This window comes from Haliotis cracherodii, unplaced genomic scaffold (assembly GCF_022045235.1).
Source record: "Haliotis cracherodii isolate W230 unplaced genomic scaffold, xgHalCrac1.p SCAF_7, whole genome shotgun sequence".
Lineage (NCBI taxonomy): Eukaryota > Metazoa > Mollusca > Gastropoda > Lepetellida > Haliotidae > Haliotis > Haliotis cracherodii.
In genome coordinates, this window is record NW_027266330.1 from 35,657,997 (window position 1) to 35,675,198 (window position 17,202).

At 42.5% G+C, this 17,202-nt stretch overlaps 1 protein-coding gene and 1 pseudogene across 1 annotated transcript in view; one reads left to right on the top strand and one right to left on the bottom strand.

Moving 5' to 3' along the window:
• Nucleotides 1-4,120: 4,120 nt before the first annotated feature.
• Nucleotides 4,121-6,762, bottom strand: LOC139448839 (uncharacterized; annotated as a pseudogene).
• A 527-nt stretch (nt 6,763-7,289) lies between these two features.
• The window catches only part of LOC139447775 (von Willebrand factor D and EGF domain-containing protein-like), a 29,639-nt gene continuing 19,726 nt past the window's right edge, over nt 7,290-17,202 (top strand). Inside the window, exons 1-9 of the mRNA XM_071229270.1 lie at nt 7,290-7,356; nt 8,853-8,973; nt 10,127-10,218; nt 11,427-11,591; nt 12,823-12,882; nt 13,142-13,398; nt 14,070-14,156; nt 14,398-14,760; nt 16,185-16,270. Of these exons, the coding sequence (XP_071085371.1) occupies nt 7,290-7,356; nt 8,853-8,973; nt 10,127-10,218; nt 11,427-11,591; nt 12,823-12,882; nt 13,142-13,398; nt 14,070-14,156; nt 14,398-14,760; nt 16,185-16,270 (1,298 nt within the window). The remainder of the gene's footprint in view (nt 7,357-8,852; nt 8,974-10,126; nt 10,219-11,426; nt 11,592-12,822; nt 12,883-13,141; nt 13,399-14,069; nt 14,157-14,397; nt 14,761-16,184; nt 16,271-17,202) is intronic.

A 17,202-nucleotide genomic window follows, 5' to 3' on the forward strand; every position in this document is an offset into this window, starting at 1 on the left:
TATTCGAGGGCCTATCCCCTAAAGTAAACACATCAAAATTCGCGGATGATGGAGCCATCTGGATCCGCACTAAAAGCATGAAAATGGTCCAAAATTTACTCCAAAAATCTCTTGATAAAATACAACAATGGGCTTACAAATGGGGCTTCTCCTTTAACTCAGAAAAAACAACAGGAATAGTATTTAAACATAAAAACATGAAACCCGCCTCCCCAATCCTCCAGCTAAACAATCAAACAATCAAATTTGAAAAACAAACCAAATTCTTAGGACTTATTTTCGATGAACATCTCACCTGGGATGCTCACATCCAAAACCTAACAACTAAATGCAGTAAAGACCTAAACACCCTAAGATGCCTAACTGGCTCTAACTGGGGAGCCTCCAAAGATACCCTCCTCTCTCTCTACATATCACTAATTAGATCAAAACTAGACTACGGCTGCGCCATATACAACACCCTAAACAACTCTCTATCTAACAAACTTGACTCAATACAATATCAGTCTCTCAAATTAATTACACGCACCCAACATGGCACCTCCTACACCTCACTTCAGGCCTTGACAGGAGAAATGCCACTAAGTCTACGCAGGGAACAGCTAGGCTTAAATTTCTGGGCCGCGTCCCAATCAAACCCTCTCATCCAAAACTTAATAAACCAAAACATCAGCCCCAAAAACCAAGCTCTAGCTCGTAAACACCCCTTACTTACCCCAATATCCCAAAGAATAACAAACTACCTAAATGAACACCAAATTAAAAATCTTAAACAAAACTGCAAACAATCAAATATCTTCACCCCTAAACTTAAAATACCCAAAATAGACACAACACTAGCTAGCCAAATAAATAAACAAACCGACCCAAACATAGCTAAAACTACCACACTAGCATACATACACGAAAATTGGCCAAATTGGTGTCACATTTACACGGACGGATCTTCAGATCCGACCTCCAAACACACAGGTTTCGGAGTCCATACCACACAACCAACTAAAACCACACAATCCTTCCGACTCCCAAACAACCAATCAATATTCACGGCAGAACTAATGGGCATGGCCTCAGCCCTCCATAATCAAGAATCCAAAAACCACAAAAAATCCTAATACTTACCGACTCCCTAAGTGGACTGCAATCCCTCCAAAACAAAAATACCAAAAACCGACCTAAATTAATAAAACAAATACTTAAAAGCTCCAACGATCTAACTAAGGCAGGCAAACAAATAACCTTCTTGTGGATACCCGCCCACGTAGGAATATACGGTAATGAAAACGCCGATAAAGCAGCTAAATTATCCCTCAAAATCACAGAAATAAGCTTAAACTTACCCATCTCAAAATCAGAAATTACAAGCGTAAACAAGCAAAACATCACACAAAAATGGCATAACCTATATCTAAACTCAAAGAGCCAAATCAAAAAAGTGCTCAGCAAACCACTAACCAAACCAAAAATTCTCCATCCATCAAAAGGAATCGACAGAGTAATCACTAAACTCCAAACAGGACACACCAACCTAAATAACCACCTAAAAAAATAAAAAACACACTACAGGTGCCCACACTGCAAACAACCAGAAACCCCAGAACACGCACTCATCCACTCCACACACTTCCTAACACATCGAACCGCATTACAAACCACACTCAATCTAAACAAGGCTCTCACTCTAGAAGCAATACTAAACCCACAAAATAAACTAGAAAACTTCAAGGCCTTAGGCATATTCTTAATAAAAACGGAACTAATAAAGCGCATCTAAAAACACAATAACCTACCAAATCAAAATCACATAAACAAACAAACATCCACTATACCCAGCTCCCTTAGTTCTCCTCCCCAACCCCATCGGCATCTATTCCAAATCTCAAAATTCCCAAATTCTATATAAGCAACCCCTAAACCCCCCCTCTTGGGTTGCACAGACCACTTTCGCCCCTTTCGAAAACACATTAAATGGCCTGGCCGGGCCCGTGTGCGAAATACGCATCAGTCGGAAAGCGCACGTTAAATCTCCAAAGTAAGTAAGTAAGTAAGTAAGTACAACTTAGTACACTCAAGAAGTCCTAGTCAAAAGGGGCTGTTGGAGAGGGGTCGGGGAAGGCTCCTATGTGCTGTGTGCCGGGAGCCAGTCAGCGTGAACCCAGGGAACAGTTGGGTTACATAGATGGGCGACAAGTCTCATGTTGCTGGAATACTGCTGTGAGCAACAAACAAATATTGATCATTAATCATCATTTGTCATCATGCATTAGGTGTCGTTGCTAGCCTGTCTTGCGTAAGGGCCAGCGCAGAATCTGCTTTGGACAGTCACTTCATTGTGTCACTGTTTTGACATCCAGGCGAATTGAACGTCTTACTTGTTATGGGGCCGAAAGTGAGTTTGATTTTTACAGAGTCCTGTGTTAGGAATATTATACCACAGGCTGACAAATGTAAATAGAAACAAGATTCAAAGAAGTGTTATTATGAATTATATTATATTCGGCACAATTGATATCGCCTCGTATTACAAATGCTGATTAGTCAAAGTCCTGTCTCGACAGATTCCACTGCGCACGGTAATATTTTATGTGTGAAGGAAATATGTCAATAATATCAGTAAGGTAGCCCAGTTGTCTCAATCAAGTTTTGGCACGTCACGCCGAAACGGCCGAGTTCGATTCCTTACACCTGGCTAATGTTTCGTATGAAGCCCATTCCTACATTCCTCCGCCGCGAAACGTATAACACAATACCCATACACACACAGATCTATGGGGTACATAATAACAAAGACATATATTTGATAACAGAAAAATAAACACGTATAATATATCCATTGTAATTAAAAAGGTCTTTTGGGTACACTTTGCTTCAAATACCCATGTCACCAGCATATATTATTAAAACATTCGGGGTAGTGTGACACGCAATCAACCAAGCCACCGAGTCCGACCACCCAATCCAAGTAAGTCTTAGGACAAGAATAGGTTACTTAAGGCAACGCCTTCTTCGGACTCCTCATAGGTGACATCAATATTTAAGGCCATTGAAACATTTTTGTTTGTTTTTCAACGCCGCACTCAGGAATATTCCAGCTTAATGACCACGGGTCTGAAAATAATCGAGTCTGCACCAGACAGTATCTGTGATTGACATCGTGAGCATCGATCTCGCAAATGGGATACGATGACATGCATCAACCAAGTCAGCGAGCCTGACCACCCGACCCATTTGGTCGCCTCTTGCGACAAGTATGGGTTGCTGAGGGCCTATGTCAGTAATTCATTATGAGTTTATCAATTTGTACAATTTGTAAACAAATTCAAATGGGTTTCGTCAGAACATTAATTGCTGAATACGTTTCCAGAAAATGGCTAGTTTATATGGAATAATATAGGAATCGGTGGTTAATATCTTAAGGTGTGTATATCATTGAAAGGAAACCAAACAAACGAGCGTACTTGCAGTGCCTCCAGTCATCAGTGTCAACTGACGAGTGTTGGACGGCGATTAGTGTTACTGAGCGAGGCAAGAATGTCTCTGATACCACGAACGACGTACCAGGAAGTACACACAGTGTCTCCACACAAAGTGACGTTAACCCTTACTTTAACCCTAATGTTAACCCTAACTTTAAACCTCACTTTCACCCTAAAGTTAACCCTAACTTTAACCCTTACTTTAACCCTAATGTTAACCCTAACTTTAAACCTCACTTTCACCCTAAAGTTAACCCTAACTTTAACCCTTACTTTAACCCTAACGTTAACCCTTACTTTAACCCTTACTTTAACCCTAACTTTAACCCTAACTTTAATCCTTACTTTAATCCGTACTTTAACCTTTACTTCAACTCTTAGTTTAACCCTTACTTCAATCCTTCCTTTTATCCTTACTCTAACCCTGACGTTAACCCTTACTTTAGCCCTAACGTAAAAGTTCTTCAACCTTTAGCACACTATTGTTTGCCGTAAGCGGCGACTAAATTGGATCGGGTTTTCAGTGTCGGTAACTTGGTCTATCAACGTGCTCATGATATGACCCAGATTCAAGTATATACACGACACCGAGATTGCTTGAAAATTTCTGACTGGCATTAAACACCATTCACTCAGAAACAGACTCAAGACACTGGCCCAGACTCAAGACACAGGCCCAGACTCAAGACACTGGCCCGGACTAAAGACACTCACACAGACTCAAGACACTGGCCGGGACTAAAGACACTCACACGGACTCAAGACACTGACCCAGACTAAAGACACTCACACAGACTCAAGACACTGGCCCGAACTAAAGACACTCACACGGACTCAAGACACTGACCCAGACTCAAGACACTGGCCCAGACTCAAGACACTGGCCCAGACTCAAGACACTGACCAAGACTCAAGACACTGACACAGACTAAAGACACTGACACAGACTCAAGACACTGACCCAGACTCAAGACACTGACCAAGACTCAAGACACTGCCCCAGACTCAAGACACTGGCCCAGACTCAAGACACTGCCCCAGACTCAAGACACTGCCCCAGACTCAAGACACTGGTGCAGACTCAAGACACTGGCCCAGACTCAAGACACTGACACAGACTCAAGACACTGACACAGACTCAAGACACTGACACAGACTCAAGACACTGACCAAGACTAAAGACACTGGCCCAGACTCAAGACACCGATGCAGACTCAAGACACTGGCCCAGACTAAAGACACTGGCCCAGACTCAAGACACTGGTGCAGACTCAAGACACTGGCACAGACTCAAGACACTGACACAGACTCAAGACACTGCCCCAGACCCCAGACTCAAGACACTGGTGCAGACTCAAGACACTGACCCAGACTAAAGACACTGGCCCAGACTCAAGACACCGATGCAGACTCAAGACACTGGCCCAGACTAAAGACACTGGCCCAGACTCAAGACACTGGCCCAGACTCAAGACACTGGCCCAGACTCAAGACACTGACACAGACTCAAGACACTGCCCCAGACTCAAGACACTGGCCCAGACTCAAGACACTAACACAGACTCAAGACACTGGCCAAGACTAAAGACACCGGCCCAGACTCAAGACACTGACCCAGGATTCAGACACTGACACAGACTCAAGACACTGACACAGACTAAAGACACCGGCCCAGACTCAAGACACTGACACAGAATCAAGACACTGGTGCAGACTCAAGACATTGACCCAGACTAAAGACAATGGCCCAGACTAAAGACACCGGCCCAGTCTCAAGACATTGGCCCAGGCTCAAGACACTGACACAGACTCAAGACACTGATGCAGACTCAAGACACTGATCAAGAATAAAGACACTGGCCCATACTTAAGACACCGATGCAGACTCAAGACACTGACCAAGACTCAAGACACTGGTGCAGACTCAAGACACTGGCCCAGACTAAAGACACTGGCCCAGACTAAAGACACTGGCCCAGACTCAAGACACTAACACAGACTCAAGACACTGGCCCAGACTCAAGACACTGAGGCAGACTCAAGACACTGGCCCAGGCTCAAGACACTGGCCCAGGCTCAAGACACTGACACAGACTTAAGACACTGGCCCAGACTCAAGACACTGAGGCAGACTCAAGACACTGGCCCAGGCTCAAGACACTGGCCCAGGCTCAAGACACTAACACAGACTCAAGACACTGGCCCAGACTCAAGACACTGAGGCAGACTCAAGACACTGGCCCAGGCTCAAGACACTGCCCCAGACTCAAGACACTGGTGCAGACTCAAGACACTGACACAGACTCAAGACACTTGTGCAGACTCAAGACACTGATGCAGACTCAAGACACTGGTGCAGACTCAAGACACTGACCAAGACTAAAGACACTGGCCCAGACTCAAGACACCGATGCAGACTCAAGACACTGGTGCAGACTCAAGACACTGGTGCAGACTCAAGACACTGACCAAGACTAAAGACACTGGCCCAGACTCAAGACACCGTTGCAGACTCAAGACACTGGTGCAGACTCAAGACACCGATGCAGACTCAAGACACTGGTCCAGACTCGATATTCACAGACTGATAGTTTCAGTATTGAATTGTTACCATTTATTCAATGACGGAAAATATTAGTGAATTCTCACTAACATTGATTCTAAATGTTACCGAAAATTTAAGGCAAACAAACTGAGTGTCAAAGGAAAGTATACAGAGTTTGTTTTTATGTAATTGAAAATTACAAGAACTTTTGTTAACTTTGGTTATGTCTTTCTAACCATCACTCATTTCTGCAACTGTTTGTAAAAAGTAATATGTGGCGGGGCAATTTTGTGTAAAAATAAATTGGTTAAATAAAGACTTGGGTAAGACAAGAATTTGCAACCACATAATCCCTACCGTGTTCGAAAAGTTGTATGCTTGAGCCGAGAAAAGGAAATCTATTGATTTTTTCAAAGATAAAATGTCTTAACATACCTTTCAGTTGTTGTGTAGTATTATGCGTAAAGTTTATTTTTTTTAATTTTTAGAAGGTTTAGATACAATTAAAATCATGTGGAAGTATTCTTCAATTGCTGACTAAGCCCAAGTACTGATAATTGTTTTGGATATAATCTCTCTAACATAAGATGCTTTGAATTGAAAATCAAACATATGATAAAATCAACTGAGAGGTATTGTGTTTCTTTTGCTCTCCGGTTTACTTATAGCATATGACAATCTGGAAGCCCAGGAGCGGCCAACCACTACACGTACCCTGGACCACAACACTCTTGACACCATGCGGCATATCCCATACTATTATCCCAGTGTGCAAGTGGGTTTACACTAAGGTAGTCACCTCACCACCTCACCTCTTTCAAAGTGCTGCTTAATCCAAAACGACGCACATATAATTGAGATAATTTTAGCATCACTAGGCTTTTTCTCAATATAGATCCTAACGAGTGTTATTAAAGTGGTACCGCGCACTGACATCGAATTCGATCATGACGTATACATACTACTTAAGAGAAGTTAAGGAACACTCGACTTTTTATATCAATAGTTAACCTGTCATGGCGTGACAGATTAACTATTGTGAAAAGAAACAAAATGGGTGTTCTTTAACGTTTTGAGTGGTATTTTTCACATGTTATATAAATCTTCAAGCCTGTGGGTATCGCTCGATGATTTCCTTTAAACCATGAAGCTCCACTCCGCAGTAACGCTGTCGGCCCCTTGGTGTTAGCATGATAAACAACAAAGCGTAATCTCTGTCTGTACTGCAGTATAAAACACGCACCACTACTTCCCGGTAGACAGAGACAATGGAGAGACCGCTGCTGACGACGCCGGGCCTAGTAGCGCTGAGTGTATTGATGAGCCTGTGCAGTGGTCAGTATATACCCTCATGAACACTTCACTGTATATTTCTAGTTCTTATCATTATGTTCTATGTCCATGCTATATTATGCATGTTTTTTTGCATTAAACTATGATTCCTTTGAATAGTTAGTTAAACACCCTTTAGCATTGACGGAACGTTTCATTTCCCCGTCATTTACCTTAATAGAACAATTTCACAAAAATCGCGTGTCGCCAGCGGGAACTGAACCCACGTCCACGAGGAAGGCCAACGAATCCGTCTTCTGCTACGTCGACATGGAAAATTCACACAGGGACAACTCACGCTGTGTTGTCATAGTTACGCATAGAGTACCCGACTATCTTTTTAAAATATGATTAACGAAACAATGGTGTTTTATTTTAGGCGCAAAGATTCTTTGAATGTTGGCCATGGTTCAAACAGGTCCTAGTTCAAATTGGTCCGTAAGAGGCGACTATGCTTGTCGTAAGAGGCGACTAACGGGATCGGATAGTGAGGCTCTCTGACTTGGTTGATGCATGTCATCGTATCCCAATTGCGTAGATCGATGTCCATGATGTCAATCACTGGATTTTCTGGTCCAGACTCGATTATTTACAGACCGCAGTCATATTGGTGGAATATTGATGAGTGCGGCGTTAAACAACAAACAAATAGGTCCACACGGATCCGATGTTCAATGGTTTAAATGGTCAGTTTAACCCCTTCCTTATGGTCTAATATATATTCATAGGAGACAAGCATTAGGTGTTTTCAGATTTGAGGATGAAACTTAGTATTCGGTATTTTCTTGAAACTAAAGGTTTCAAATGTCAGAATGTCCGGCGGTTTTCTTGTCGCCAAGCCGAATGTTATGTTAGGTACATATTAATCAAAGAGACGTATTCATACGCAGTGAAGCGTCCAGAGGATTTCAGGGCTGTTAACGTTTATTAACCGATCAAATTGGGGTATTCTCGTTATCTTTATAATTCATCTCACATAATGCTGTGTTATATTGTGTGTTTTAGTTAATATAAGTGAGTGAGTTGGATTTAACGCCGCTTTATAACAACATTCTGTTATATCACTGCGTTTCAGTTTTGAGAAAAGGCCTAAGCGATGCAAGTCTAAGATGTTTACCACTTTGGTGAAACCCACAATCACGGGTATGGTTTGTCTAGTTTGTCTAGAACCCATGACCATAAGATGCTGGCACGTCTATAAGACGGCGCATTGTCTCGCAGCCCCTAAACAATATTATTGTGTCCCTCCCGCCAAGCCCCTGCTGTACTGCTGTAGACGTAAATGAAGCAAGTCTAGATTTCCCCAGGTTCTGAAACTCTGATCTCACTGGGGCTCCTTTTCGATTTGAATGTATAAGCTTGTTTCTATCAAAATAGTATATGTGCAGAGACTAAACGATAGTCTAGGGGAACTGGTGCTTCCTTTGATAAAGATTGCAATGTTCTTCACCATCCTCGGCCTGTTTGAAGTCCCGCGTTAACGGCAGATGGTATTGCAGGTCAGAGCGACCCCTGTCTGAGCCACGAGACACTGCAGCATGACAAGCGAGTGTACACTTATATCCTGTCTCAGACGGAACAGGCCGAGTGCGACCACTACCTGCCGGATGAAAACAACTGGTAAAGTAGGAACACGACCGACATTAGCGGAATATGCCGAAAGAGGCCGAGTAATGCAACACGCTGTAATAATGTGCTTGCTTGGCAGTAATTCAGGCTATTGTGGCAATACTAATGCCCTAATTCCTAGTTAAACTATTGTCCATGCTTAGCAGTAATAATTCCCTTGTTCAGCTGTTGTAATGCCTTGTTTGGCTCTATTAATGCCTTGTTTCGCTATCTGAATGCCCTTGTTTGGCTGTAGTAATGCCCTTGTTTAGCTGTAGTAATGTTCTTGTTTGGCTGTAGTAATGCCCTTGTTTAGCTGTAGTAATGCCCCTGTTTAGCTGTAGTAATGCCCCTGTTTAGCTGTAGTAATGCCCTTGTTTAGCTGTAGAAATGCCCGTATTCAGTTGTAACAATGCCCTTGTTTAGTAGCAATAATGCCCTTGCTTAGCTGAACTAATGTCGTTGCTTATCAATGATAATGCACCTTATTGACAGTAATATTGTCTTTTTTATTAATAATGCCCTTTCCTACCTGTAATGAAGCTCTTCCTTAGCTGTAAATAATGCACATTCTTGGCAATAATTAAAGCTATCTTGGCAATACTAATGCCCTAATTCCTAGTTTAACTATTGTTCATGCTTAGCAGGAACAATGCCTTGGTTTGGCTGTAGTAATGCCCTTGTTTAACTGTAGTAAAGCCATGTTCGGTTGTAGTAATGCCCTTATATGTCCTAATGTGGCTGTAACAATATCCTGATTGAGCTGTAGTATTGCCCTTGTTTAGCTGTAGTAATGCCCTTGTTTAGCTGTAGTATTGCCCTTGTTTAGCTGTAGTAATGCCCTTGTTTAGCTGTAGCCACAGACCCCTTTTTGAAATGTGAAAAAACATCCCACGCACGCACACACTGACAAATTTGCCGAAGTTGACCTCCACTCCCCTTTTTCTTTAAATCTTTGATCCATACCTGCTAGTTTAGTTATAAATAATACCCTTACATGAAAGGGTTATGAGTTTATATTATATATTTCTTTCATGAGTTTGAGTCCTACGATATACAGCGATATTATAGAACATTCGTCAAAATATAAACTCTCCTCCCCAACTCCCAAACGGAGATGAAGGTGTTAGATGCACTGTTATCTGTTTCACATCAACACCTGTAGGTATCGACTTGATGGTTCCGGGGCTGGGGATCTCTACTCTCACTGTCCCCAGATTTCAGCTTGTGGGACGCTCTTCCCCGTCTGGATGAACGGTGAGTATTTTGCTGCTGTCGTAATTATTCGCCTTGCACCCCGGGTGGTCTCTCTTCGCAGTGTTATCACATATTACAACAGCCTTAATCACAGGTTTCCCAACTGAGTAAATATTGTGTAATCCCGACAGAGTAATATATTGTAGTAATAGCGAGCAGGTAGACAGTCTGATCTGTATTTATTTGCTCCCAAGTGTTTTATTAGTAACTGGCGAGAGCTGTGAGAATATTTTTTTGGATTTACTTTAATTCTAACCAGACACGATGGGTTTAGCTGACACATACATCTCCACGAGGTGCAGCATTTTACAACATTGTTTGGTTGTCTCGCTATTGTTTCTGTTAAACTGGGCCGATGACTGTTTATACCTGCAATTTCCGATAGACATTGTTCAACAAGTCTCGTCAAATGTATTCTACATTACCAAGGCGTTTAATTTGAAGCACTGGAAGTCAATTGTATGAACCACTTTTGTTCTGAATTCTTTGCTTTGGCAGGATCTGGTAATCTGCAATGTTGTGCGGCGATACAGTGTTGTCAGTGGGTTCAATGTTGTTAGGGGCTATGTCGTTGTTAGGGGCAGTGTTATTGCTAGGAGATACAGTGTTGTTAGGGGATACAGTGTTGTTAGGGAATACAGTGTTGTTAGGGGATACAGTGTGGTTGCAGGATACATTGAGGTTAGAGAATACACTGTTACTAGACACAGTGTTGTTAGGGAATACATTGTTGTTGGGATATACTGTTGTTAGGGGATATGTCGTTGTTAGGGAATACATTGTTGTTTGAATATACTGTTGTTAAGGGATATGTCGTTGTTAGGGAATACATTGTTGTTGGGATATACTGTTGTTAGGGGATATGTCGTTGTTAGGGAATACATCGTTGTTGGGATATACTGTGTTAAAGGGGATATGTCGTTGTTAGGGAATACATTGTTGTTGGGATATACTGTTGTTAGGGGATATGTCGTTGTTAGGGAATACATTGTTGTTGGGATATACTAGGTTGAAAGGGGATATGTCGTTGTTAGGGAATACTTTGTTGTTGGGATATACTGTTGTTAGAGGATATGTCGTTGTTAGGGGAAACATTGTTGTTAGTGGACGTTATTAGTGGGCGTCATTAGTACCGTGTTAGTTGGTAAACATTGGTGTATTTGCATTGTAAAACTTTTTATCAACCTTGGTCTGCTAACACTCTACAGGTTCCATCCCAGCCCCCTCTGAGGGCGTGGTCAACCGCACGGCCTACCAAAGGGGGATAATCGGGTGCTTCGAGACTCAGCTCCAGGTGAGGGTGAAGAACTGCGGCACATACCGTGTGTACTTCCTCAACAAGCTTAGCGGCTGCCCCGGGAAATACTGCTTCGGTGAGTCGCCATACACCTGTGTGTAAACCGTAACGAAGACATCATGTTCTTGTTGGTGCAGTTAGTTCTGAGGCATGAATTTACTGGCAATCCTGAACGTGTAAAACTGACGTAACTACAGGTCATTATGCAAGATTATAGAGAAATTACATCTCAACTATACCCTGGTTCAAATCGGAGACATCACTTGAATCTGTTGATTACGAGAGTAGAATCAACAGATTCTCGGGATTTCCGGAAGTTTCCGGAAGAAGAATCAACAGATTCCCATTTTTTCCGGAAGTAGAATCAACATATTCTCAAGATTTCGGGAGGAAGAATCAACAGATTTTCAAATGTTTTCTCCATTGCTGAATCACCTGTGTCCATGTCACCTTCGATCTGACTGTATATGATGATATGATGCATGGTTGGTGGTGCAAGGCGCTCTTTACCTCGCCAGGATCCTGTGAACGAGGCTTCAAATCATAGATTCATCCTGATATGGATCCTTTGTTTGGCAGCACTGTGCTCGGCGGTTCCGCCAAAGTAGTAACCGTGAGTGAGTGAGTGAGGGAGTGAGTTGGGTTTAACGCCGCTTTTAACAGTAGTCAAGTTATATCGCGGCGTGTCAGCTTAATGTGGGAGGAAAGACAGAAGTGATGCAGGTCTCAGACGTTTACCACTTCGGTGAAACCCACGAGCACGGGTATTGTGCTGACAAACCTAGAAACATAATCGGGGCGAACCCGGATTCGAACCCACAATCATTGGTTTCTGGCGTGCCCAAGGGACGCAACTCTGCACATCGAATCGCGGCGCCTAAGACGACTGGGCCACCCGTGCCCCCAGTAACCGTGAAGACGTGCGTCAAATGGGGCCACCACATACACACCAACTGTGACTTTTCACTCAAATCCTTACAATGTTTTTCATAACGTCAGTCACTCAATTGGATGGTTTTACGCCGCTTTTAGAAATACATTTATTCCAATAATACTACGGCGGGGGACACCAGAAATAGGCTTCACACATTGTACCCATGTGAGGAATCGAACCCGGGCGAACGCTTTAACCGCTAGACTACACTCGCTCTGTATCATAACGAGCTTTACGTTGACAGGTGTATTGTTTTCATGAAACCCAAATGATACAGACATGATTGACCTCCTTGGTGATATTTAGTGTTAATATATTGCTTACAATGCAATACCCCAAGGTATATTACAACAATGTCACCGTTACCTTGTAGATTACTTGGAGAAATGCCCACCAGGTCAAAGTTCCATAACGGGGTACCAACCATGCACAAGTGAGTAACCATGGTAACCACCTGGCAACAATAATTATTTCATTACCAAGGATTTGTTTCCACGAGAACATGTCAAAAATATGCACTGTTTCTTTTTTCTATTTCAGCTAATTATCAAAGGCATTGTGCGAACATGGGATTTCATATTTCCCATACATATAGTTTAATATTTCGCTTTCATTCTAATCTATTCATTAATTGAAAATAATAAATTGAATAACTTAAATGATTTGCATTGAATCGTCCTTTATTTGATCAGCCTCGATTCCACATCTGTCGGCAAGCGTAAAAGCGGAAGTGCGGCCATGGGTGAAATCCCACAAGTTGAGAGACGTCAGCGGGCGGAAACTACACTTCAACTGCACCCGCCTGCACGACACAGCAACAACGTATGTGTACGACGTCGACTGGTACATTGACAACCATCTAATCAAGAGTTATCGCGATGTTCCGAGCTCCCAGTACTACCAGACAACCGTCCTGATACAGGAGGCTGGGTGGCAGCTCCCAATGACGGTAGGTCAGTTCACGCTGTGAGTCAGTGGCACGCGTACGGTAGATGGGGATTCGAACCCGGGATTCACTTAGATAGCAATTCTTGGACTGTCAGCACGAGTTCCTAACTTGTGGGCTTCAACTGTGAAACGGCAAAGGAGTCGCTTCACTTTGGGCATTCTATTCCACAATACGATGTCACACCGTGAATTATTATTATTATTATTATTATTATTATCATTATTATCATTATTATCATTATTATCATTATCATTATTATTATCATCATCATCATCATCATCATTATTATTATTATTATTATGAAGACGACGACGGCGATGATGATCATGATGAAGACGACGACGACGACAATGATGATGATGATTGCACTTATACAGCATCTGCGTACATAATGTGCTAAACGACGTTAACTAATAAATGAAAACAGCGTCAAACTAACCCTCTCACTCACTCATTGCACTGCATACATTTATTTTGAAACAACGAAACGATCAACTGAACTTTCCCAAAGGAACATCGCCGTTTAATTCCATGTGCAAAGGTGATTAATGTCCCTCGTCGTTTTATAACGAATTCTATGCATGACGTTATCAACTTTACAAGCATGAAAAGCACCCCGAGAAAAGCTTTAAAACTGCGGCCGAAAGCTGTATGACTTTGTTCGCTTGTAGGTGAAGTGTTCGTTTAAAGCCAAAACAACAGCGAGCGGAATACCAAGCAAGACGTTCACCAGTGAAGGCTTCTTTGCTGGAATAAAAGTGAGTAAGATTGTGAGAATAGTGCAGAGGACATTTAAAAGGATGATTATTATGTGTGTTTGTGTGAGTTGAATTTATCAGATTTTATCTTTAGAATATTATTTAATACCTATCCTCTGTAGAAAAGATATATATTGAACTTGGAGGTATGTTAGCATGTGAAGGTAATCTCAAATGTTATGCAAAGGGAGCACCCATGTTAATGCAATTTTGAATCAGTGGTATGATCCTTCAACCTCAGATAACCAATCCCGTCAACACTATACCGGAAGGGAGCTCAGTCTCCGTGACCTTCACCTCTACTATACCCGTTCCTTGTATCACCGACGTGCCATTCAGCTGCATCATCAACTTCGAGAGCACCGTCTCCTCCGCTAACGCCACGTGCGCGAGGGTGTCCGGTCCGACCAGCGTGAACGTCCCCGGCCTGTGTGGCTTCAGCTTCGACGGAAGTCGATGGAACAGCCCCCAGTCCATGAGGGTGACGGCGATTACCAACGGCCGCGACCGGAACCCCGTGGCCCCGGCTGTCCTCAGACTCAAGTCTTCAGACTACAGCAAGGTCCTCCCACTCTGGTCTCACTACCAACTGCCGGAAATACAGGTCAGTTATTAATATATTGATAATCGGGAGGTAGGGGGTACGAGGCAGAGCTTTGTTTTTTTAATTGTTCCAAGAAACAGGGGCTGAGTTGACGCTTTTTAAAAAAGGCAGGCAAGATAGGGTTCAGTTTCCATACCCATGCTAGTAAGTATAGCCTCGAACTGAAAGCAGTTGGATTTGGCCGAATATAAATTATGTCCGAAATTGTACTTTGTTTAATTTTTTCGCGGTTTGATACATATGACTGCATTTCGTAACATTATGAAAATTGAAAATTGGGCGAACGAGGCAGACTCTAATCAAAAGTATTGCCGTTAAAGGTGTTTTTTGTGCTTTTAATTACCTTTATAAGTTGTGTGTTAGCAATAGCCTTTTGGCCTACATGGCAGTTACGCCAAAAGAAAATGCTAAACAACATCTGCCAAGCGTTACGCACGAAACCAGTGATCGTTTGACATACCTTCGTTTGTACTTTGAACAAGACTTTGTGCTACAACCGTGACGTCTTGTATGCGCTTGCAGTTCCCATGGGGCGGTAGGGTTGCCTAATGGTTACACGATGGTGTGGTTGATGGATGTCATCGTTTCCCAGTTACGTTGATTTTCTGGTCCAGACTCGATTGTTTGCAGACCGTCGTCATAAAGCTGGAATATTGCTGTGTGCGGCGTTTAACCATCTTCCCGAGGCAAGGGCGTTAGCTGACTATGAATGTCCAGTTACCAGCCTTGCCGAACAAGGCGGGAATTCCGGAATTACATTTTGGCTGGAATAACGAGTCTATGCGTACTCCAATCAAAATCGCGTAACGAACTAGACATCCGGTTTAGTGCACCTAGTATCACTGTGTTGAAATCTGGACTCAAAACATACCTTTTTGAACGCTACAACTGAATGTGTATATTTTTATTATCTTACTGTCACCTGTCTGTTGTTTATATGTACATATGCTGTATTTGCGGATTGAGCATGTCCCTCATGTGGATTAAACAAATAGCCTTAATATTATTAAACAACATGGATTCCAACGAGCAGATTTCGGTATGTGTACCTAGAAGTGAACAGATATTTGGCCGTTCTTTTCATGTTTTTAATCAAGGTGCTCAGGTGATTTGATGCACTTCGCGGGGTAAGACCCGTTTGATTACAAAATAGATCTTTATCATCTATCAGATCGTCTTGACTGGGCGCTTTTTTGTTTGAAACAAATGCAAGTGATATGGGAGGTGAAATCTGATTGGTCAATAGGATGGACATAGAAGGGACATAACTCGTAATAGCCGCTGGTGGCGCTATGATTGAGCCTGGAAATTCCAGCCTAGTTCGGCAAGGGGGAAAGCTGCACTTTCATAGTCAATTAAAGCCCCAGCCGCGGGAAGATGCGTTAAATATAAAACGAACAAGTCTTCTGCTGTTGGTCTTCCAGACACATGTGACAGACAGGAACCGCAATGTGGTCAGGAATCAGTGCAGAGCTCACACAGACGTCCACATCAACACATTTGACGGAGGGTAAGTGCCGGCGACAAATAAATATATATATCGCTTGATGAAAGGTGAAAATATATTATCACATATTATCACTTGGTTCCAAACGGCAACTTGTAGTTCCGCAAGACCAATATCATGTAAGTTCTCATATAATTGATAGTGTTATCGATGTGATAAACCAACCCGAGACTCTTGTTATCACGATCCTATAAATAGGCCAGTGAGATCACCTACCAGGAACTATTTTGAGTAAGTGTCAATGCAAAACAAACATTGCTGCAAATCATTTGGCCCTGTGCGGAACACAGTCCGTTTCACTCAGGCATTGTCTTCCTTCACATTTTCCTTGATAAAAGCATGAAACTTGGGTTGGTTGCTTGGTTGTTTAACGCTGCACTCAGCAATATTCCAGCTATATGACGGCGGTCTGTAAATAATCGAGTCTGGACCAGACAATCCAGTGATTAATATCATGAGCATCGATCCACGCAATTGGGAAACGATGACATGCATCAACCTAGTCAGCGAGCCTGACCACCCGATCCCGTTAGTCGCCTCCTCCGACAAGCATAGTCGCCTCTTACGGCAAGCATGGGTTGCTGAAGACCTATTCTACCCCAGATCTTCACTGGTCATGAAACTTGGTAGAGTTGTAGGTTATGACATTCCAAATAAATTAAGACATGTGGCCGTCAAAAAAATCAAATTTGACCGCCATGGAGGTATTAAATTCAAGTATAGTTCGTATGAACATGACCCACAATCTAATATATTATGAAAAATGAACATTTCAGAATGTGTTTACCTAACACTACATCTGTAAAGTACATAACGGTATCATAAGACACGTTATCTTCAATTAGAACACGTCATACTTCCATTACTGTTATATATTTCAACATGACCTCCGTGTGGGAAGAAGGAATTGGGTTCTATAAGGAGGTGTTTACGAG